Source organism: Felis catus, chromosome X, assembly GCF_018350175.1.
Source record: "Felis catus isolate Fca126 chromosome X, F.catus_Fca126_mat1.0, whole genome shotgun sequence".
Taxonomy (NCBI): Eukaryota; Metazoa; Chordata; class Mammalia; order Carnivora; family Felidae; genus Felis; species Felis catus.
This window is the reverse complement of record NC_058386.1, coordinates 112,056,778-112,078,907: the sequence shown is the minus strand read 5'-3', so window position 1 is coordinate 112,078,907 and position 22,130 is coordinate 112,056,778. Positions and strand designations below refer to the sequence as shown.

At 51.2% G+C, this 22,130-nt stretch overlaps 1 protein-coding gene across 2 annotated transcripts; it reads right to left on the bottom strand.

The window, feature by feature from the left end:
* Nucleotides 1-282: 282 nt before the first annotated feature.
* Nucleotides 283-21,881, bottom strand: VGLL1 (vestigial like family member 1). 2 transcript variants are annotated; one of them, XM_019824372.3, is made up of 4 exons: nt 21,645-21,881; nt 16,844-17,066; nt 8,382-8,801; nt 283-1,096 (listed from the first exon to the last, which is right to left on the bottom strand). In XM_019824372.3, coding segments are annotated over exons 2-4 (624 nt in total). In that variant the 5' UTR covers nt 17,046-17,066; nt 21,645-21,881; the 3' UTR covers nt 283-1,094. The 2 variants fall into 2 exon arrangements, with proteins under 2 accessions (XP_019679931.2, XP_023104998.2); XM_023249230.2 differs by lacking the exon at nt 283-1,096 and having other exon boundaries at nt 7,645-8,801.
* Between the last annotated feature and the right edge of the window lie 249 nt (nt 21,882-22,130).

Genomic DNA, 22,130 nt, shown 5'->3' with positions numbered 1-22,130 from the left:
GTAACACACTGGAAAAAAAAAAAAAAAAACTGTTCTTGACACAGGAGAATGAGTGTAATTCACTCATGCAAGAGCTGTGGTCTTTCTTCACATAGCAGATGGGAGGGAAAGTATGGAAGAGCCACCCCGATGTAGTGCGGTGGGGACACCGTGGGCAGGTCATTTGGCAGCCCTAAGCCTCAGTACCCACATATTACATGGAGGTAATAATGCCAGTCCCAGGGTTGCCGGGAAGTTGGCCCGAGACCACGGATGTGAAAGAACGTGGAACGGAGAACAGCGTGATCCGAAAAAGTAGTTTTATTATTCACCCCCTGAGCTATTACACAGGAGCAAGTGGGGGCTGTGTGGACGGGGAACATGGACAGCAAGGCCTTCTGGGGTTGTCACAGGCTAACTGCCAAGCTCACGCTGGCCACAGGGGCGTCTGGTAGATTAGAGAGATGAGATGAATGAGTTTGGAGAAATTTGTCACTTTATCTGGAACAGTCTGCAGGGAGGTCCTGCTGCCATGGCTTGGCCCAAGCCTTGTCTTTCCCCACCAATGTGTCTAAGACGCCGTGGGTATCCCCATGGGTGGCCCCAGCGGCTCTGTACTGAAAAGACAGATCATACTTCCCAGATGTCCCTAACCGTGGAAGAGCCGAGGGGAAGGTTTCATTGTCTGGGGAAGCCAGGTGGGCCCCGTGGCAGGCTGTAAGGTGTCACCAAGGTCCAGGGGGACACCTGTGGGGCGTCAGATGCCAGAATCCTCATCCCCGGAGTGAGGGCAGGAAGAAACTCCTGGAACTGCAACTGACAAACGCTCTTGGCACAGAACTTACTCCGGGTTCCGCTTGGGATGGGGCTCAGTCAGTTGATTGTCTGACTTCGGCTCGGGTCACGATGTCACAGTTTGTGAGGGAGAACAGAAACTTGCTCCTGGCGCAATGCTCTCTAGTGACGGAAAGGGAAAAGGACGGTGCAGTCTCTAGACCCTCAGGATTCACAGTAGAAAATCACGGGCAGGTGTGGAAAAAGGAATTCTCTTCTTCCGACTGAAATTCAATAAAAAAAAAAAAAAAAAACACATTTCTTCTCTCTGGAGACTGGCTTTCTGAAAAACAAGATAAGCACGATGAGGAAGAAGCTGGCTCTGGGGTCAAATGAGCCCAGGTTTGAATCCCGCCTCCATCACTGCCTAGTTGCGTGACCTTGGGCGAGTTACCTAGCCTATCGGAGCCCCACTGTCTCATCTGTTGAATGGGGCTACAGGCGAAACCTACCTCTTAAGATTCTGGAAAGGATTAAGTGAGTTAAACCCACACAAGGCTCCTTCTCACAGTGCCTGGCACATAGCTGCTCCGTAAATATTAACTACTATCTTGTTAAAGAGGCAGGGTCATTATACGTCGCAGAGTAGAATCAGCCTCGTAGGGAAGCACAGGACTTTGGAGTCAGAGCGAGCAGACCCTGGCACTCACTCACCTTGACTTTGGGCAAATGATTTAACCTCCCTAAACTGCAAGTTTCCCATCCTGTGAGTGAGGAGAAAAATAGCGCCTACCCTGTAGGTCGCTACTGGTTCTTATTTTGCTTCACCTCCGTGAACCTTATCATTCTTCTCATCTCTAATGACCTTTCACTTCCTTCTGCCTCAGCCAGCCATTCCCGTGGTCACGCGCTAGACTCTGTCGTCACCTACACAGGTAGCACCCTTGCCATTTCAACTTCAAACACCGACTCTCCACCCACCACCTCCCGTGTCGTTGGCGTAAGTAGTCTTATCACTACATGTTTCCATAACCTAATCCTCCGGTCCGTCAACCTCCACCTCTACCCCGATCCCCCTCCATCGGCCTCCATTTCCTGCTTTGTGCAGGTCAGAGACCAGGCCCCGCTGTTACAGCCACTCCATTTGCAGATACCTTAGCCCCTTTCCCTCCCTCCCCATCCGTCCGGCTCGCCCGCCAAAGCCTCCCTCCAGATGAACGTTACCATTTGCCCTCTGCGCATCGCACTAGCCAAACGGCACTGAGGAAAATCACACAACCCGGCTGGTTCAACCTGCGACTCCTGACCTCTGACTCCCGCTGGGCGTTCAGGAGGCTGACTGACGACTTTCATACTTTCCCGCTTTTCGACCCCGGCATGCGCGCTCTCGCCCCAGAGTTGATGGAGGAAACAGAGATCGTTTGATCCATACTCTTCTGACTCCCCAACAAACAAACCAGCCGATCGATTCGCATCTGTGTCCCCTATTCTCCTTCTGTGCGCTTTCCATGTTACGACGTCCCTCCTCCTAGCACGTGTCCTTATGTCCACGTGTCCCTTCTATGGGCTCAATGAGCTCCCCCGTGAAACTTTCAAGAATCATGAGATCATGACCTGAGCCGAAGTTGGACGCTCAACTGACTGAGCCACCCAGGTGTCTCAGGGAAAACTGCTCTTAACAAGGTTACCAAAATTTGATGCCGCATCCGATAGAAATTTCCTGCTTTTCTTGGATCTCCCGGAAGCCTCTGACCCAGCGGATCACTCCCTGTTTTGACACATTCGCTCCTACTAGTTTCTTTCGGTTCTCCTCCCACCACACTGACCGCTCCCCTCTGCTGCTTCCCCTTGGCCCCAACCTCTGAACATCGGCACGCTCCTGGACACTGTCCTCCACCCTTCTATCTACACCCTCTGCCCCGAGGATCTAAATACTGTCATTTACACACTGATCCACCTCAAAGTTTTCCTTGGGGTTCCCTTCTGAACTCCTCGCTTACATACACAACTGTTTCCGACATCTATCCACTTGGGAACTAGAGCATATTATCCTAAGTGAAATAAGTCAGTCAGAGAAAGAGAAGTATCATATGATTTCACTCATATGTGGAATTGAAGAAACTAAACAGATGAACTGAGGGAAGGGACGGAAAAATAATATAAAAACAGAGAGGGAAGCAAACCATAAGAGACTCTTGAATACAGAGAACAAACTGAGGGCTGCTGGGGGGGGGGGAGGATGGGGTAAATGGTTGAGGTGCTTTAAGGAGGGCACTTGTTGGGATGAGCCCTGGGTGTCATCTGTAAGTGACGAATCGCTGAGTTCTACTCCTGAAACCAACATCACACAAGGTATGTTAACTACCTTGAATTTAAATAAATAAATTTTAGAAAACGAAAAAAAAAAAAGAGAGAGCGAGAGCGATCCTGAACTCATGATCCTGAGGTCAAACCGTGAGCTGAGATCAAGAGTCAGACGCTTAACTGACTGAGCCACCCGGGCACCCCAAATGCATCCACTTCTATCCGTCTCCACTGCAACCACCTAAAGCAAGCCACCATCTTTTCATGTTTCTTGTCTCCTTATTGATCTGTTTTCCTTCTTGCCTTCCTCCAGGGTATCCTGTCCATGACGGCTGAGGTGACCTTAGTTAAGTACAAAGTGGATCACCTTTAAAATCCTCCCTAGGGGCGCCTGGGTGGCGCAGTCGGTTAAGCGTCCGACTTCAGCCAGGTCATGATCTCGCACTCCGTGAGTTCGAGCCCCGCGTCAGGCTCAGGGCTGATGGCTCAGAGCCTGGAGCCTGTTTCGGATTCTGTGTCTCCCTCTCTCTCTGCCCCTCCCCCGTTCATGCTCTGTCTCTCTCTGTCCCAAAAATAAACGTTGAAAAAAAAATTAAAAAAAATAAAATAAAATAAAATCCTCCCATGGCCTACCAAGTCACTCACAACATAAAATCCAAACTCCCAACACGACCCATAAGACCCCATGTCACGTGGCTCCTGTCTACCTCTCCAGCGTGGTCTCGTGCCACACGCTCCGTTGCCCCCCGCGCTCTGGCCACACCGATCTTTCTCCGTTCCTCACAGGCCTCCCCCACCCCCCCCCCTTTTCCATGCCAACTCTTCCTAAAGCTGGCTCACCCCCCTTTATTCAGGCCCCTGCTCACATATCACTGCTTCACAGAAGCCCCCCTCTGACCGCCTTGTCCAAAGTTGGTCCCCACTTTACCCCTATTTCAACACCCTATAAACTTCCTTCATGGCACTTATAAGTTGCAAATGTTTTTTCCCTTTTTCGGGACGTGAGGTCCTGCCTTCCCCGCTAGATTATTAACTCTATGGGGGCAGGGACAGAGATAGTTTCATTCACTATTATATCATACATGTGTATCATAGCACCATGTCTGACAAATTGCAATATCAATGAACGAGATCAACGTATCGTTATCCGGTAGACATTAAAGGAACGCACAGTGTCTATTTCTACAACGCCCCTCCCCCCATCAAATTCCCTAAAAATTTTGGCACCAAAGTGCTTTGGGACTCACCCCTACAGGTGTGTGACGGGCAGCCCAAGGGGGCTGGGCCCGTATTGGAGGGCCAGGAAGAGACCCTGCCTTCCTTCCTTTGATAAATATTTATGTGGGCCTTCACACAGGAAATCTTTCAGAACTACTGAAATTCCTACTGAAAGATTCATCCAGTTCATTTTGAAACCAGGTTAATATAAAATATACAAAGAATCAAATGTATACGGGCGACTGGGTTCTGTGCCAAATCTTACAAAACAGGAAGCGAGGGCGTAGAATCTGCGCATTTCACAAGCTCTCCTGTGCTACTCAGCATCAGCCAAGACCGGGAGCCGGGCGGCGTGCTTGAGAGCAGGGGCTTTGCTGGGGTTCCTGGGAGTTACCTCCTTCCCAGTCCCCATGCCTTGCTGCCCCCCTCTGCCCAGAGCTAATAGCACAGAGCCCGATGCGGGGTTAGAACTCACGAACTGCGAGATCATGCCCTGAGCCAAAGTCGGACGCTTAACCGACGGAGCCACCCGGTGCCCCCTCCGCTGTGTGATCTTAAGGCAAGCCCTTTCACCTGTTTGAGACTCACTCTCCTCATCCATAAAATAAGACTGTTTACTCATTCAGTCAATCCCTGTTTACCGAATGCTTGTTGCCTAAGGCACATACACAATTCACAAGGTCACTGTGGGGCCGGAGCAGGATGATGTGTTTAAGATCTGGCTCGTAGTCCCCATCTGTACATGCTGCTGTTAGTTTTGGCCTATGAGCAATTTAAAGCATCAAGTTTTCAGTAATTCTAAGGCTTGACATTAAATATATATATATACACACTATTTTTTAATATGAAATTTATTGTCAAATTGGTTTCCATACAACACCCAGTGCTCACCCCAACAGGTGCCCTCAATACAGATATACACTATTAACAAGTACTTAGGAGACTTTATAATCCTGACGTTCATTAATTAATGTTCTGTGGTTTCTAGCATTCAGTCACTCATTCAACAAATACGTATTGACCTCTGGGCCAGCTCTGTTGCAGGTGCTAGGATGTGGGGGTACACACTTCAAAGTCTTGGCCCTCAAGGAGCGAACATTCTAGCACGGTCTACTATTGCCCTCACCCCACTCCTCGCTAGATTGTAAAGAACTTGACAACTGGGACTGTAGGAGCCTTTCCACACACATACACACACACACACACAGCCCAGAGCACAGCCTGAGGCACTCTTCCCAGGAGTCACTCTTTGATGGCCTGCTGTGGGTTTGGTGGCTTGCTTTCCCCCACCGCCCCCTTCACTGTGGCTAATTTACATTGGAATGTAAATCCTAAGCATTTACATATATTATTTCGTTTAATCCTCACAGAAACTCAGTGGGGCTCACGCTATTTTAACCCTCATTTTGCAAATGAGCCAAAGAATGGAGGGGTTAAGAAATGTGACCAGGTTTCTGAAGCTAGTAAGTAATGGGAACCCAGGCCATAAAGAGCCTCATGCTTTTCCACCCAGATTGTGCCCATTTGGATGTTCCTACTGACAGCGTTTTTTTTTTTAAGATTTTTTATTTTCACATCATCCCTACACCCAACGTGGGGCTCAAACTTACAACCCTGCAATCAAGAGTCACATGTTCTACGGACTGAGCCAGCCAGATGCCCCTGACACCACTTTCAACTTGAGCATGGAAGGCAGCCTGGGTGGCTCCGTCGGCTAAACATCTGACTTGGGCTCAGGTCATGATCTCGCGGCTCGTGGGTTCGGAGCCCTGCATCGGGCTCTGAGCTGATAGGGCAGAGAGCCTCCTTGGGATCCCGCCCCCCTCTGCCCCTCCCCTGCTTGTGCTTTCTCTGTGTCTCTCAAAATAAATAAATAAACTTAAATGGTGCTTAAAAAAAACTGAGTGTGGAGCCCAGAGTCTTGGCCTTTGGCCCCAGGTGGCATTTTCTTGGTCTGCAGAGTCCTGGGGTGGCCCGATGTTCTAGCCTGAACACTGAACATCTGGTACAAAGCAAACTAATCCTCACGAATTTCTTCATTTTGCTGAGTCACCTGGGTTGAATCTAGCTCAGGTAAAAGAACTCAACCGAGCTGGGAGGATAGCAGCATAAGAAAATGGTCAAGACAGCTCAGAGCCCGGAGCCTCCTTCAGATTCTGTGTCTCCCTTTCTCTCTCAAAAATAAAAAAGAAAAGAAAAGAAAAGAAAATGGTCAAGGCAGTTCATGAGGCAACCAGAGCATGGGTTCCTCGAGACAAAGACGAAACAAATTCCGGCTCTGAAAATACTCAATAGAAATGAAGATCTTTTCAGCTGAAGAGCCTGGTTTGCACACTCCAGCCCTCTCAAGTTTGTTCGCAAGATACAAAGAACAAACTTGAGTTTGACAGTGTGTTTCAAACAAAGGCAGAACCAGAGACATACTTTCACTTGCAAGGAGCGCCTTGATTAGACAACAAAGCTCCAGGGACCCCAGATGGTCTGCCCCTCAGTGTAGAGACACGGGGCATATTTTCCCTTTTATCAGGGAGCATTCCTGACTTCCCCAGCAGATCCTAGACCATCAGGCCAAGTAATGCCACTGACGTCAACGTTCGGAGGAGAGTGTGGAGTTCGCCGTTATCGTCAGACTTGACAATAACTAGTTGTTATGTTTGGGAGGCGAGGATTTGCGCGAGCCGTGCTCTCACTAACTGCTGAAACGGGGCTCTGCTGTGTGTACGCACAGGCATAGGTACAAACGCAGGCGGCCTAATTCTTCCTCTGAATCCGGTACATTCCTACTCAAACTCTAGAAGCGACAGAGTGGTTATTTTAACGGGCAATGTGTTTTCGACGTTAGGCTGGAACCCAGGGCCCGACTTAGGTTGGCTACGCTGAACAGGCCCTTTGTGCCCTGTATGTGTAGTTCAGGGTAAAGGCGGCTTCTAGCAATTCCTCTCGGGCGTGGGACACTGGAACTACAGATAGGTATGGACTAGGGGGCTGTAAAAGAAAATTCGTCCAGAGGATGCAGACTTGGCCCCATGAAACTATCAAACATATGTTATTACCAGTATTTACCCTGAAAGGCAAATTTTGTAGCAGGTTGGGTTGTCTTGTGGCTGAAAGTATACTTCGGGCCAATTCTCCCTCAGCCTTTTACAAAGAAGGGAGTCTTGGGGCGCCTGGGTGGCTCAGTCGGTTGAGCGTCCGACTTCACCTCAGGTCACCATCTTGCGGTTCGTGAGTTCGAGCCCCGCGTCAGGCTCTGGGCTGATGGCTCAGAGCCTGGAGCTTGCTTCCGATTCCGTGTCTCCCTCTCTCTCTGCCCCTCCCCCATTCATGCTTTGTCTCTCTGTCTCAAAAACAAATAAACATTAAAAAAAAATTAAAAAAAAAAAAAGAAGGGCGTCTTGGTTCTGGGGTAGGTACTTTACATCTCGTAGGCACTAATGAAATATTTGTCGGGAGAAAGAGTGACCGAAGAAGCGAAGGAGCCTTAAGGGGGTTTTAGTTCAGGGGGAGGGGTGGTGGCCAGGGAGCGGGAACCCAAGGGAAACCGATCAGGTTGGGGCCCAGCGTGCAAAGCACAAGCCACGGACCGCCGGGCTCTACAGTGGCTTTGAATTTTAATGTTTGGAGCAGATGGTTGGTATAGATGGCCCTTGGTTTTGCCCGGGAACCGGGCGTCACTGCGAGTTGCCAGCCTGTTTGGAGGATGGAGTTGGAGCCCGTAGGTATGCCACAGAGCTCCGTTTTACAGCCGGATTCTTTGGCGGCTTACAGCGAGGTGAATGCAGGACCCTGTGATTTTTTTAGGGCGCCGCCGAAATCATTTTTCTAGGATAAGTCCCGAGTCAACAGACTGGGGTCAATATTCGGGGCCAAGCTCATCTGGCTGGCTCCCTGGGTAACCCTGAATCATTAAGCTGTGACCCTCAGTGAAGCTTAGCAAGTTCACTTAGACTTAGGTCTACGGAACGTTCGAGCACAACGTCCCATCCCTCAGAAGCCCCACGTCCGGAGTGGGAGCAATGAGTCTTAGCACCCCATCTCATGCCCACTCCCTCTCAACTGCGACCAATCGGAAGCCATCCCCCGAGCGTCCGGAGGCGTTTCCTTACAGTGGGCTGAGCCGGCAGGCAAGTTGAAGGTCAATCCCGTGCTTCCGGCTGTCGGAGCAGAGCTGCAATCCTCCCACACCGCAGCTTCCTGAGGAGGGGCTAGGTATCGGTCCTGCTGGAGGAGGCTTAGGAAAGGCTCATACTTCCCGTCAGGCTGGGGCTGGGACGGCACGTGCCCGCCGGAGTAGGCGTGAGAGTAGCCAGGCTCCGAGGAGCCGGGGCTGGCCGGGGAGGGGTAAGGCCACGGCTCGCCAGACGGAACGGAGGGGCTCCCCGCCAGGGGCACCGGGTAGTGATCCATAGTCATGAGACCGGGCCCATGGAAGCTGCAGTCGGTGGCGCCGTACGCAAAAGATGCTCCGGGCTCTGGCTTTGTCCACTGAGAAGAGAAACGCCACCGATTCGGGGGCATGTCACCATCTGGGAAGGAAAGATTCGTAAGACATGTTAGGCGTTCATTGTTCGCGACGTGGAAGGAGCTTCATTTTTTTTCCTGGTTAGTACGTACTCTTTTTCTGATCTGAAGAAAATGTGGAAAAAGTGAACCCACAAAGCCCAGCTTAAGCATCATCACCCCAGACCATCGTCCGCCTTCTTTCTGGGATTTGTTTCCATCCAGGCCCGCGTGGCTTTCACATCACGTAGGATTTCGAAGGCTGCTTTTGCATCATTAAACACATCCCAGATATCCTCCCATAGCGACGGACGGAGCCAACCCCAGCCTTTTCAATAGCTGCCCAGTATTCCCTCCTGAGACACTAATAATGTGGCCAACAGACATGGTATTTGTGGGCAACTCAGTTATTTCCATCGTTTCAATGATCTCAATCGCACCCGTGGGGGAACATCTTTGTATATACATCTTTGCATCTATGACCAAAGAGCCCCTCCGGGAGACTTTTCTAGAAGTAGAATTGCTTGATTAAAGGTGATTTCTGTTTGGTTGTTGCCGGCTGGCTTTATTTTACAGCTGGTGGTTTGAATGCACCAAACAGAAGGACCCCACAGAACTTTATGAAGGGTTTAACATTTGCCTGTGTAACTCACTCAAAGAAGTCGAGGCGTTGAAACCCCATTTTCTAGAGGGATCTGGGGCATGGGGATGTTAAGACTGGACCAAGTGAGCGGAGCAGATTAGCCAAGCAGGGATCCGAGCTGGAGCCGTAAGTGATGGGTGCAGAAATGGTTGTTTGCACCTCTTCCCGCAGAAGCAAAATGCTCAAGGTCAAGGGGTGACTCGGTGTCTTCTTGCAAAGTTCTTGCGGACCAGCTAACGAGGCCGGAGCCTCCTTCGGTCTCATAGACACTGTTCTCACTGTTCCTATGGTAGCAGCTGAATCTGAGTGTTCAAAAAGTCTAGGACGGCTCATGACACGGATGGATGTTTTCTCTGTTCGCAACACCCACTCAGGCAAGAGGGGAGGAGGGAGAGAGGTCTGGCACTCATCCAGCCAAGATAATGAAGGGGGGCGTGGGCGTGAGACAAAGGAAGATCGGAGGGCTGGGGAGACTGTCTGGTCCCCTTCTCTCCTCCTCCCCGCCCCCCGGCACATGTGCCTCTCCCAGCTCTCCTGAATGTTCCACTTGCCTGGATTGTGTACAAGACAAAAACAGCTGAGTGGTCTGTGCAGTGACACTGGAGCCTCCCCCCTCCTCCCGTCCTAGCTTTTCATGTAATACAGATAAGAGCAAAATAAGCCCTAACTTATGCGGCACAGACATTCTACCCAAGGTTCCGCACCACTCACCGTGAGCAACGGCCCGATGGTTGGCCTTTCAGCGAAACCAAGGGCAAGGGAACGTATTAAGATTTGTTCTTGGGGATGAACGCCACTTTTGAAAATTGATATCTGCAGACCAGCAGCGATTCAGGATCCCGCGTGGCACAAACAGAGAAAGATTAAGCTGACTTAGTATAATCGCTGTGTGTGCTTGGTGTGGAGTAAGGTATCGCATGTCCTGAGTACAAGTTAGAAACAATGTGTAGCATCTGACCTAGGCACTGAATGCTTGAAATGTGCAAGGCAGGGCCCCAGGGTCTTGGGAATATTTTGAGAGAGAGAGAGAGAGAGAGAGAGAGAGAGAAAGGGAGAGAATCTCAAGCAGTCCCCACACCCAGCATGGAGCCCAATGAGGGGCTCGATCCCACGACTGAGATCATGACCCGAGCTGAAAGTAAAGAGTTGGACGCTCAACCAAGGGAGCTGCCCAGGAGCAGGTCCGCTTGGTCACTGTGCTCAGTTTGGATGGCAGCGTGTGGGGAGGCACAGTGTCCCAAATCCCACATTCACAGCAGCCCCACAGTGGGCCTTGGGAGCCCGGGGAGAGCCGCCTTTCTAGAGCAGGCATGGGTGCTGGTGTCCCACGGAGTTCAGACCCTGAATTTTAATGAGCCACTCTTTCCAACAGCCACAGCCCCCTACCCTGTGAACCGGGAAGCCATCCTGAGCCACAGTCCTGACTGACTCAAGGTTGCTGCTGCTGCTGCTGCTAGAAGTGACCCTGGTGACAGTTTCTTACCCAAGGTCCCCCCACCAGTTACCTCTAGAGATGAGAGAAGGAGCGCCAAGGAAGACTCCAGTTTTATGTAACCCCAAACTACATTCACAAGCAGAGACCAGTCAAGGGACATGTTGGTTCTGGGACACTTTTTAGCAGTAACCCTCATCTGCAATGTCTCCACTCACTCATTCACTCACTCACACTTGGTCTCCCCCACTAGCCAGGAAGCTTGGAGAACACAGAGATCAGGGCGCCCGGGTGGCTCAGTCGGTTAAACATCGGACTCTTGATTTTGGCGTAGGTCATGATCTCGCGGTTCATGAGTTCGAGCCCCGCGTCGGACTCTGTGCTGACAGCTTGGAGCCTGGAGCCTGCTTTGGATTCTGTGTCTCTCCTTGTCTCTCTGCCTCTCCCCCACTCATGCTCTGTCTCTCTCTCTCTCTCTCTCTCAAGAATAAATAAACATCTAAAAAAAAAAAGGAACACGGAAACCATTTCTCTTTTGTTCACCATCACACCCTCAAGGACTTGCATAGCACCTGGCTGTGGCTGTTGGTGATTATTACCAATTGTTATTGGGGGCTCACATTCACACGCTTCTTTCCTGGTTTGGAACTCTCCACGTAGATCCACCCAGGGGAAAGCACAATGGTAACGGCATGAGGCCGGAGGGTCCCCCCCGCCCCCTGCCCTTGGCCACCTGGTGCCAGGGAAGCAGAAGCAGGTGCATGTTCAATGTGGAGGATGGCGTAGACAGTGGCTGTGGAGAGAATTTTCAGAAGCCATTGCTCGTTGTGTATCCATTTCCAAGGAATACTACATCAGGGGTGGGCAGGAGCAACCGTGAATCCAGAACGGGTTTAAAGCAATTTTTTCTTAGTAGGGAGAGAGAAGGAGGAGAGGGGCAGAGGGAGAGAGACAGTCGTAAGTAGGCTCCGTGCTCAGCGCAGAGCCCGGCACGGGGCTCGATCCCACGACCCCGGGGTCAAGACCTGAGCTAAGATCAACGGTCGGACGCTCGACTGACAGAGCCGCCCGGGCAGCCCTGGAACAGTTTTGTTTATTGAGCACTTATTATGGGCCAGGCACCTTGCTTAGCACTCTGTGTGCGTGATCTCATGTGACCCGCACAGCAAGCCAGATGCCACGATGGCGCTAAGCGGTCTGATTGCCAAACTCGTGCCCTAAGCAGCTATGTCTCCACAGTATTCCAAAGAACAGAGGGAGCTGGGCGTTTTCACGAACTACTGGCGTTGGAAGGGTGGTAGGCGGGCATAATATCTCTGTGGGATTTGTATGCACCCTTTGATCCAGTCATTGCCTTTAGGGCGATTTGGGGATAAAATCAATGATTGGTGCAAAAATTTAGCTCCAAAGATATGCAAAGTGATATTTAGAATACGGTGAAAAATTGACAACAATCCAGTGTCCAAAAATTATAAGATTCCATAGATCTTTAATTTTTTTTTTCAACGTTTATTTATTTTTTGGGACAGAGAGAGACAGAGCATGAACGGAGGAGGGGCAGAGAGAGAGGGAGACACAGAATCGGAAACAGGCTCCAGGCTCCGAGCCATCAACCCAGAGCCCGACGCGGGGCTCGAACTCACGGACCGCGAGATCGTGACCTGGCTGAAGTCGGACGCTTAACCGACTGAGCCACCCAGGCGCCCCTCTGTCTCCACCTTTAATACAAATCCTGCTTTCTGAAGAAGTTAAAACGAAGCACCCTCCCAGCACACACATCTTGCACCACGAAAAGCCCAGCCTCTGGCCCTGTCCGATCTGTACGCATGGACGCTCCCTTCTGTGCCTTCTTGGCTAGTGGCGCTGGTCTCTTATTCATTCTCCCCAGAAACAAAGAGGATATTGTTTGTATTAGCCGAGGTTGAAACAACACCAGGGACAGCTTACAGGACACGATTCTGCTCCAGGCCTCTGAGGCGACCTGCTCAGTCCCACCCTCCGCCTTACGGTCGCCTCCCTGGGGTACCTAGTCTTTGGCGGGTTATCCAGAACCTTTTCCCTGGTGAAAATAAAAATGAAACACAGAACGTGGGCAGTATTTGCAAGTGGCTAAGGGCTCAGGATCTGTGTCAGATCAGCCTGGTTTCAAATAGACACTAGTGATCACGTGGCTCTCTGAGCCTCAGTTTCCTTCCCAGTGGATTATGGTTGAGGGGAGAGAGAAGAAGGTGGGATCTTTTGGGTCTGGCTCCCAAGGCCTTTGGGTGCTCAGGTATACATCCACTCACCTCTCAGCCGCCCCTGAGCAACATCGCCCGGCCTGGGGCTGGGACTGGGACGGGAAGAATACGGAGCGGGAAGTGCCCCGGGACCATGTCTCCGGCCCCGGAAGTGGTTAACTACTGAAGCCCGACCCTGAAGCCCAGGAGTCCTTTGAAAAGGGGAATCATTCAAAAATAACTTCACCCTGCATTTTCTTTTCTGAAGTACGGCCAGTATAAAAATATACATAGGTAAAATAAAACAAGCTTGATTTGGGAAAAGCAGCCAGGAAATTCGATGGCATTTCCCAGCCACGTGGGTCTCCGTGTTTGGGCTTTGCATGCTTGGCTTGACAGAGCACCCTTAGCAAGTGGCCGGGTTGGTAGTGAGAGCCTGTGAATGGGCGCCTGTTCTGTCGGCCATGGTTCAGCCAGGGCCCGGCAGCCTGGGCCTGGCCCGCAGGGGCTGAGACACTGCTAACGGTCAGTCATGAAAGGCCACTTTATGGATTTGCCACCACTTCCGAAGCTGCCTGTCTCTCACACAACACCTCTTGTGAGAACCACTGGGGGGCCGCCCTTTTTCCACGGGGCCTCCCCTGAGGCAGCAAAGCTGGTGAAACACTTGACTCCTCACAGCAAGGAGAGGCCTTGAGGAGGACGGGCCCTCCTTTGCTCAGTCAGCTGGGCCAACCTTTGCCTAGCTCACCCCACGGTCTGTGTGGAAGACATCTTGACAGGCGAGGGCTCTGGGAGATTCTCACAGGGAAAACGCAACCGGGAAGGTAGTGGGGAAGATGGCTGCCTCTCTGGTTGACCTGGGAAGGTTGGTTTGGACAAGGAACAGGGCCACGTCCAAGTTCCCTTCACGCACAGGGGTGTCACCGAATAGAATGAAGTCAGAAGGCATAGGAAACCGTACAGCCGCCACAGAGGGCCCAGAAGTCCCTAGAAAACGTGCAGGCTTCCGGGTGGGGCCTGCTGCTCTGTGGTCTTAATGCTTTGAACACAGGCCCTCATACCCACACAAAATAACACCTACATGGCACTATGTACCAGTGGATATGCATTATGTCACTGACTCCTTCTATGGTTCAATAATAATTGTAGAGATGAGGAAACCGAGGCACAGATAGAGGAAGTGATGTGACCGGAGATCACGTTGCTAATCAATGGTGGAGCTGGCCTGGGCCCCAGGCTATCCGGTTCTAAAGCCATACATCACATGGTGTTCACTCTCTTCAGTGGCGCCTTCTATGGCAGACATCAGTAGCCTATGATCCAAATCACAATTTCATTCATTCAAGAGATATTGTGTCAGGTATTGGGCTAGCTACTTGGGAAGCAGCAATTAACACAGAGTCCTTGCTGCCACGGAATTCAGAGTCTAGAGGATGGGAGGAGACAAGAAAGAAAACATATAATAAAAATAAAATATAAAAAATAAAATAAGATAGTGCAAGATGACAGAGGTTGACGGGTTGGGGGGGGCTTCTATTTTTTTAAAGAGATTGTGCAGAGAAGGCCTGGATGAAGAGGTGACGTTCCAGGGGAGACCTGAATGAAGAAAAGGGGAAGTCAGGCAGTTATCTGGGGAAAGAGCATTTCAGGGAGAGGGGAAAGGAAGTGCAAAGGGCCCGAGGCGGGATTGTACTTGGCACATCCTACAAATAGCGAGGAGGCTAGATTGGATTGAGTGAAGTAGGAGGTGGGAGGAGATGAAATCAGGAAGAGAGTGGGGCCCCATTCAAGACTTTGGGTTTGATTCCGAGACACAGGAAGCTACTAGAAGCTTCTGCAGAGAAGAGAGATAGGAGGAGATTGTCGTTTTAGTGATACCATTCTGATGGCTACTTTGAGAACAGACTGAAGGGGAGCAATGGTGGAAGCAGGGAGAGCAATCGGGAAGCCAAAATCCAGGGTGAGATGATGGCATCATAGCAGCAGAGGTGGGGAGAAGTGGTCAGAACTTGGATATATACTGTTTTTCATGTTTACTTATTTTGGGAGAAAGAGCACGTACATATGTGCACGTGAGCGGGAGACGGGCAGAGAGAGAGAGAGAGAGAGAGAGAGAGAGAGAGGGAGAGAGGATCCCAAGGAGGCTCTGCACCCCCAGTTCAGAGCCCAACATGGGGCTCGATCCCACGGAACTGTGAGATCGTGACCTGAGCCGAAATCAAGAGTCTGACACTCAACTGACTGAGACACCCAGGCGCCCCAGAACTTGGATATATTTTGAAGGTAAAACTGACAGAATTTGGGGGCACCTGGGTGGCTCAGTTAAATAAGCATCTGACTTTAGCTCAGGTCATGATCTCGCCGTTTGTGGGTTCGAGCCCCGCGTCGGGCTCTGTGCTGACAGCTCGGAGCCTGGAGCCTGCTTCCGATTCTGTGTCTCTCCCTCTCTCTCTGCCCCTCCCCTACTGGTACACACTCTCTCTCTCTCTCAAAAATAAATAAACCTCTTTTTTTGTTTTTTTAAAGGAGTAGTAACCAGAGAGGAAGGAAGAAAACCAAGAGAGTGTGACGTTAAGGAATCCAAATGAAGGAGGTTTTTTCTAATTATTTTTTATTTTAGAGAGCTCGAGCAGGGGAAGGGGCAGAGGGAGGGAATCTTTTTTTTTTTTTTTTTAGAAGTTTATTTATTTATTTTGAGAGAGAGCTCGAGCGGGGGCGGGGCCGAGAGAGAGGGAGACGCAGAATCCGAAGCGGGCTGTGAGATCCTGACCCGAGAGCTGAAAATAAGAGTTGGATGCTCAACTGACTGAGCCACCTGGGTGCCCTGCGAAAGAGGGGGCAACCAAGTGCCGCGGATGACTGGTCACACTCATTCCTGGTCCGCCTCTAAGTGCTCATCACACTGTTGGACGGCACGCCCCACTCCCCGCCCCCTGCCCTTCGCGCCCACGGCAACAGCAAACTCTACATCCTGCCCTTTGGTGTCCTGGGACTCGGGGAAAATCACGTCGCCTGGCTGGACAAATCACTTCTAGGAAAGCACTAAATGCTGCAAAGGTGAACACATCAGATATACACCACGTCCGCGTCCAGGCCCAAAGAGCAAAGCCAGAGTGATGGATTCTGCAAAGAGGGGACATCTTCCCCCGCAGGCAGAGGCCCCACTTGGCAGCTTTGCACAAAACAAGCAACCAAGGCCCAAGGGGGGGCCGGGCATTCGATGTGGGTGCTGGGCAAGTACGGGAGAGAGTTCCTCCCCCTCCCCCAATAGAGAGTTTTTAAAATCAACCAGGCCCTGGTCCACTGCACATTTCAGAATGGTGTTTGGAGGGGGGCGCCTGGGTACCCCGGTCGGTTAAGCGTCTGACTTCGGCTCAGGTCACGATCTCGCAGTTCATGGGTTCAATCGAGCCCCACGTCGGGCTCCGTGCTCCCCCTTTCTCTGCCCACCTCCCCTCCCCCACTCACACTGGGTCTGTCTCTCTCTCTCAAAAAGAAACAAACAGCAGGGGCGCCTGCTGTGGCTCAGTCGGCTCGAACTCACGAGCTCGAACTCACAACCCGAGCCGAGGTCGGACGCTCAACCGACTGAGCCACCCAGGTGTCCCGATTTTGACAAGAAACTTCTAAGAAAACGGGTGCGGCTTCTCATTCACAGTGTGACTCGCCTGCAGCAAATACACGCGTGTGAGCACAAAGGCATCGCAGAACCGGTCTTTCCGTGACAGCCTTGATAGAAACTTCCAGCTTCCTCCCACCCAGCCTGCTCACCGTTCCTCAGGATCACATCTGCACTCTGGCTCGAGGGGCTCAGTCGCTGGGGCCTCTTGACACTGCTCAGAGCCCTGGAGAAGTGTTCGTCCACTACGCTGCCGATGTCCCCTTGGAAATAGGTGAAAAGGACGCACTGAGAATTCCACTCCGTCTTTATGGGTCTCTGCAGCTGGATACCGGTCTTCCCCGTTTCTTCCATCGTGAGGGGCGCAGATGACAGCTGCAGATCGAACACAAAACGTTACTGGCACCATTTTTCCGAGCGGCTTGGCTATCGTTTGGATGAGGGGCCCCTGGGGGCAAGCACCCCAAAAGCTCTCACGATGCTTCCAGGGAACCCCGAGCCCCTGAGCGGCGCCCAGGAGCTCGTCCACCTCGCTGCGCTGGTCTGAGCACCAGGCGAGGAGCCCTGTGTGATCAACGTTCAGGGGACCAAGACAAGAGTCTACAAAGCGCCGAAGGGGTCCTCAAGAGCCTCAGATGAGAACGATCTGGCAACTCCACTACAAGAACAGCAGGGAGTTAAAAAAAAAAAAAAAAAAGGCCACTGAGGCCCAAACCGTAACTTGCCTCCTGGGTTAGTGCCTTCCTCCTGCAAAACAAAGGAGCCAACACTGACCCGGAACTGCATGTGGATCCCCCTCCCCGGACAGCTTGACTAAGCAATCCAGTGGGTATTCGAAGATTCCACTTTTCGTAACAAGCATTGCTTTCCGCCTTGATCGCTTTCGTGCAAGGGAATGAGACACATCAAATTCTCCCCACCCCCTGATGCTGTTGATCCTTGCACCCACCCCCCACCCCGTGCTGGACACGAGCACCTAAAAACAGCACCGGTCCCGAGGCGCCTGGGTGGCGCAGTCGGTTAGGCATCCGACTTCAGCCAGGTCACGATCTCGCGGTCCCTGAGTTCGAGCCCCGCGTCGGGCTCTGGGCTGATGGCTCAGAGCCTGGAGCCTGCTTCCGATTCTGTGTCTCCCTCTCTCTCTGCCCCTCCCCCGTTCATGCTCTGTCTCTCTCTGTCCCCCCAAAAATAAATAAATGTTGAAAAAAAAAAAACAGCACCGGTCCTAAGGCCTCCGGACACATAAATTCTGAACCAAATACACATCTCAAGAACGAACATGCTTTACACTAATATATATGGCAACGTTGGTGAAAAGCTTTTGAAAGATTGCCAGGATGTCAACCCCGTTGGCCGCCAGATGCTCCACACCTAGAACAATGCCCGGGACGCCGTAGAAGCTCGATAGCCCTTTGCTGAATTGCCTTAAACTTGGCTTCCATCATCGTATCCTAACCGTGAGCTCCTTTGGAGCAGAGACTGTCCTCTCGCACCAAAGCCAGGACTGGGCACACAGTGGGCACTCAAGACCTCCTGCGTGGCCTTGCTTTACTAGAGAAGTAGCCTGTGCTTCTTCACCTTTGGCCCCCCCCCCAACCCCACTTGCCAAGGTGCTCTGGCTAAAAGCACTTTTATTCATTCTTGTGAATATGATGGAAATGATTACAAGTTCAATAGCTATGTTCTGTGTTCTTCTCTAGTCACTAAACAATGGCCGAGTGCCTGAATGCCATGCAGAGAAAGCACAACGCAAGGCAATCATACCAATTAGGAGCCAGAAGACCTGGGGCTTTCCTCAGCTGTGTGATTTGGGGGGAGGCACATAGCCTCTCTGGGATGCAGATTCCTCTTGGGTAAAATTAAGAGGCTGGAGACGATGAATTTTGCAGCCCATTCTTAGGCTCCTAGTGTCAATCGATTGTGACGAGCAGGGGACCCTTCCAAAAAGTTCTCCTTTCCGACTCATTCTGGCCCCAGTCATAACTGGGCCCTGCCGTCATGAAGCCTTCATAACAACACAGCTTTCAATTGAGCACATCGTTCTGTTTCGCCCTGGTGGACAGCCACGCTAAGTAAGCATCACCAGGCCCGACCTGAAAAGGGAATCCTTTGTATCCTTATTCCAAAAAAAAAAAAAAAAAAAAAAAAAAAAAAAAAAACCACGCCAACAACCACTCTGAAACAGTGTTCAGCAGTTTCTTATAAAGTTGAACATATGCTTGCTATATATATGACCCAGCAATCCTACTTCTAGATACATAGAGCCAGGAGAAATGAAAACATATGTCCGTACAAAGACTTGTATAGGATATTCATAGCGGCTTTGTTTATAATAGCCAAAAAGTGGAAATGAGCCAAATGCCCATCACCAGGGTTATAAATAAACTAGCCGTGACGCTATCGTATAACGGAATGTCATTCAACAATGAAAAAGGAAAAAACTACCCGTCCACACAACAGCATGGAGAATCACAAAAATACTATGTTGGGTGAAAACAAAACAAAACAAAACCCAGACACAAAAGACCACATATTGTATGATTCCACTTACACGAGACTGGCAGAAATAACCTGTGGGGGTGGAAATCGGGAAGGGGCATGAGGAACTCTCGCGGGTGTTCGAAAGGTCCTACATCTTGAGGGTGAATGTCCTATGTGGGTGTACACGTTGGTCAAAATCCATCAGATGGTACGCTTAAGATCTGCGCATTTCACTAAAGGTAAATTATTCCTCGATAAAAAAAAAAAAGCACATGCGGGGGGCCTGGGTGGCTCAGTCGGTTAAGCATCCTGACTTTTCAGCTCAGGTCACGATCTCACGGTCCATGAGTTCGAGCCTCGCGTCGGGCTCTGTGCCGACAGCTCAGAGCCCGGAGCCTGCTTCGGGTTCTGTGTCTCCCTCTCTCTCTGCCCCTCCCCCATTCATGCTCTGTCTCTGTCTCAAAAATAAATAAATGTGAAAAAAAAAATTAAAAAAAAAAAAGTCAAGTGTACTGTATAATATCACTAGTGTGCGTAATTTTAAAAAGCCAAACTCATAGAAACAGAGATTAAAGTGATGATTACAAGTGGCTGGGGGGCGGGAGGGAACCGGGCAAGTCTTGTTTAGGATACAAAGTTATAAGGAGTAAAACCCCAAAGACCTAAGACCGTACAGAGAACGCACACACAACCCTATCGCAGTATAATCCTCCGATTTGCAGAGACTAGAACTAAACTATTCCAGCTGCCAAATAGAAAGTAACTATGTGAGGTTACGCGTGATCACTAGAGGGGCCATCCTATGACAATGTATACATTTATCAAATTAACACGGAACACCTTAAATGGACACAGTTGTGTGAAAACACAGCAAAAGAAAAAAAAAAAAAGGAAAGCAAAGCTGTTACGAAGCATAAGGTCATGATAAATATTGGGAGGCAGCGCTTTTTCTAAAGCTGTGGTTTACGAAATACCTCCTCGGTGCCTGAAGCTATATGGATATTCTCTCCAGTCTTTACAGCCCTCGGCGCAGGTACTATTACCCCATTTTGCAGATGAGCAATATGGGGGCCCAGAAGGGGAAATGAACTACCCGGGCCGCACAGCTAGGCGTGTGGCAGGCAGAGCTGGGATTTGAACTCTCTCTAGCTTCAGTATCTGTCCTTTCCCCACCGTCCCTTACCTGGTGGGACTAACAGTCCCCTTCTATGAGCCTCCGTCCGCCCCAGTCTACCAAACGTAAAGGCTTGGCTTCTGATATCTAGGGAACCTGGAGCCAGGCCCTAAAGCAGCCACCTGGTTTCCTTTGGGGGATACAGGCAAAACATCTGTGCACCCCTTCCAGGCGCCTCCGTAAAGCCGCTACTTGCGAGGGCTGCTTCGCACCTTTGCAGGACTCACGGCTTTACCCCTGGAAATGCCAGTGGCCACTGATCTCAGCTCAGGCTTGACACAGCTTGCAAATCTGTCTTTGAGGAGTCTCCCTGAAGCCACAGACGGCTAGACCCTTGAGGACATCAGGGCCCTGGAGCATGGCCCTCGTCTCCTCGGGTAAAGAGCACAGAGACCACAGGCCGCTGGCCACAGCCAGGAAAGGTTAGAGAGAGAGCCAGAGGCAACGCCTCATCCCCATCACCTTGGAAGGATCAGACCTGACGCAAGTGGGATCTTGAACAAGCCACAACTGCTACCTCTGCCCTATCTCGTCCTCCCCAAACACACGGACGCACGTCCCCAAGGGAAACCATGGGTTACGTCTCTGCATCTAGCTCAAGGGCAAGCGTCCGGCCGGCACCCATACCTCGGTGGGAAGGTTCGTAGCCCCCTCGGAGGACTATGAAATTCAGAGAAATGTTACCATCTACAGCCTTTGCAAAGCTGCATCTCACGGCACCTCGGGAGGAACACGGGCAGTTCCATCCCCAAATGACTCCAGGAGTGAACTGGGGTCTGGAACCCAGGGAAGAGCAGCGAGGCGGAGAGAGGGTGGGACCTGCCGGGAGACGGCCCGGTCCCAGTCCCCCGGCTTGTAGCAAAAGCCTCTTGCAGACAAAACCCTAAGGTCAAGCTTTGCCAGCTGTGCGGCTAGAATAGCATAATCACAAAAGTACCCTGGTCGCTTGCGATGTCCCCAGCACGGAAACGACCAAGGCGCCAAGCGCTCCAACTCGACCTCAAAATAATGGCCGAACTTCTGCACAAATACTCCAACACGGACTCCAATGCCAGCAGTCTGCCTGCAGGGACGCGGTTCCCACCCGTCTGCAGAATGGTACCAGGCACCTCGGGGGGGGGGGGGGTGTCGTGTCAGAGAGGTCGCCACTTGGCACGAAAGCCCCAAAGGGACCAGATCGTCTATCAGTGAGCAAAGCGTGGGATGCTCACCGCTTCCCCGCCCCGATTCCTTCACGGTTGAATTTCCATCACTCCTTGCCACCCCCCCGACCCCCCAAAGTCACCAGCTTCTCTTACCTTAACTCCTGACCATCAAACTGAGCCAGCAAGATCCCAGGGCTGGGCAAAGGTGCGTAGGGGTGGTCAGAGTCGCCTGGCCCACTTTGGAGCAGCTCAGGGCTTGCGGAAGCAGGGGCTGGGGATTTTGTACCCTCCCCTCGCTACTTTCTACCCCTCCAGCCCGGGCTATAAGAGGCATTTCCTGCTGGCTATCTATTAAGAATGCAGAAAATGCACTCCGACAAGTCCTTCGGGTTGGGCACCTGCAGGAATGAGGAACAGAGGGAGCTCTTTTTTATTTCTCTCTTTTTGCATTAAAAAAAAAGCACTTAGTGATATTGTCTCTTAAAGGAGGCGGCCAGTTGTTTGCCGGAAACCACACACAGAGTCACCGGCGTCTAGAACATCAGTCACCTTCACTCTCAGGGACAGGGAAAGTGCGTTCGGCCCATCCCAGCGTTCTCCCTCTCTCTCCCCGAGGGAAGAAGAGGGGAGCCCACACCC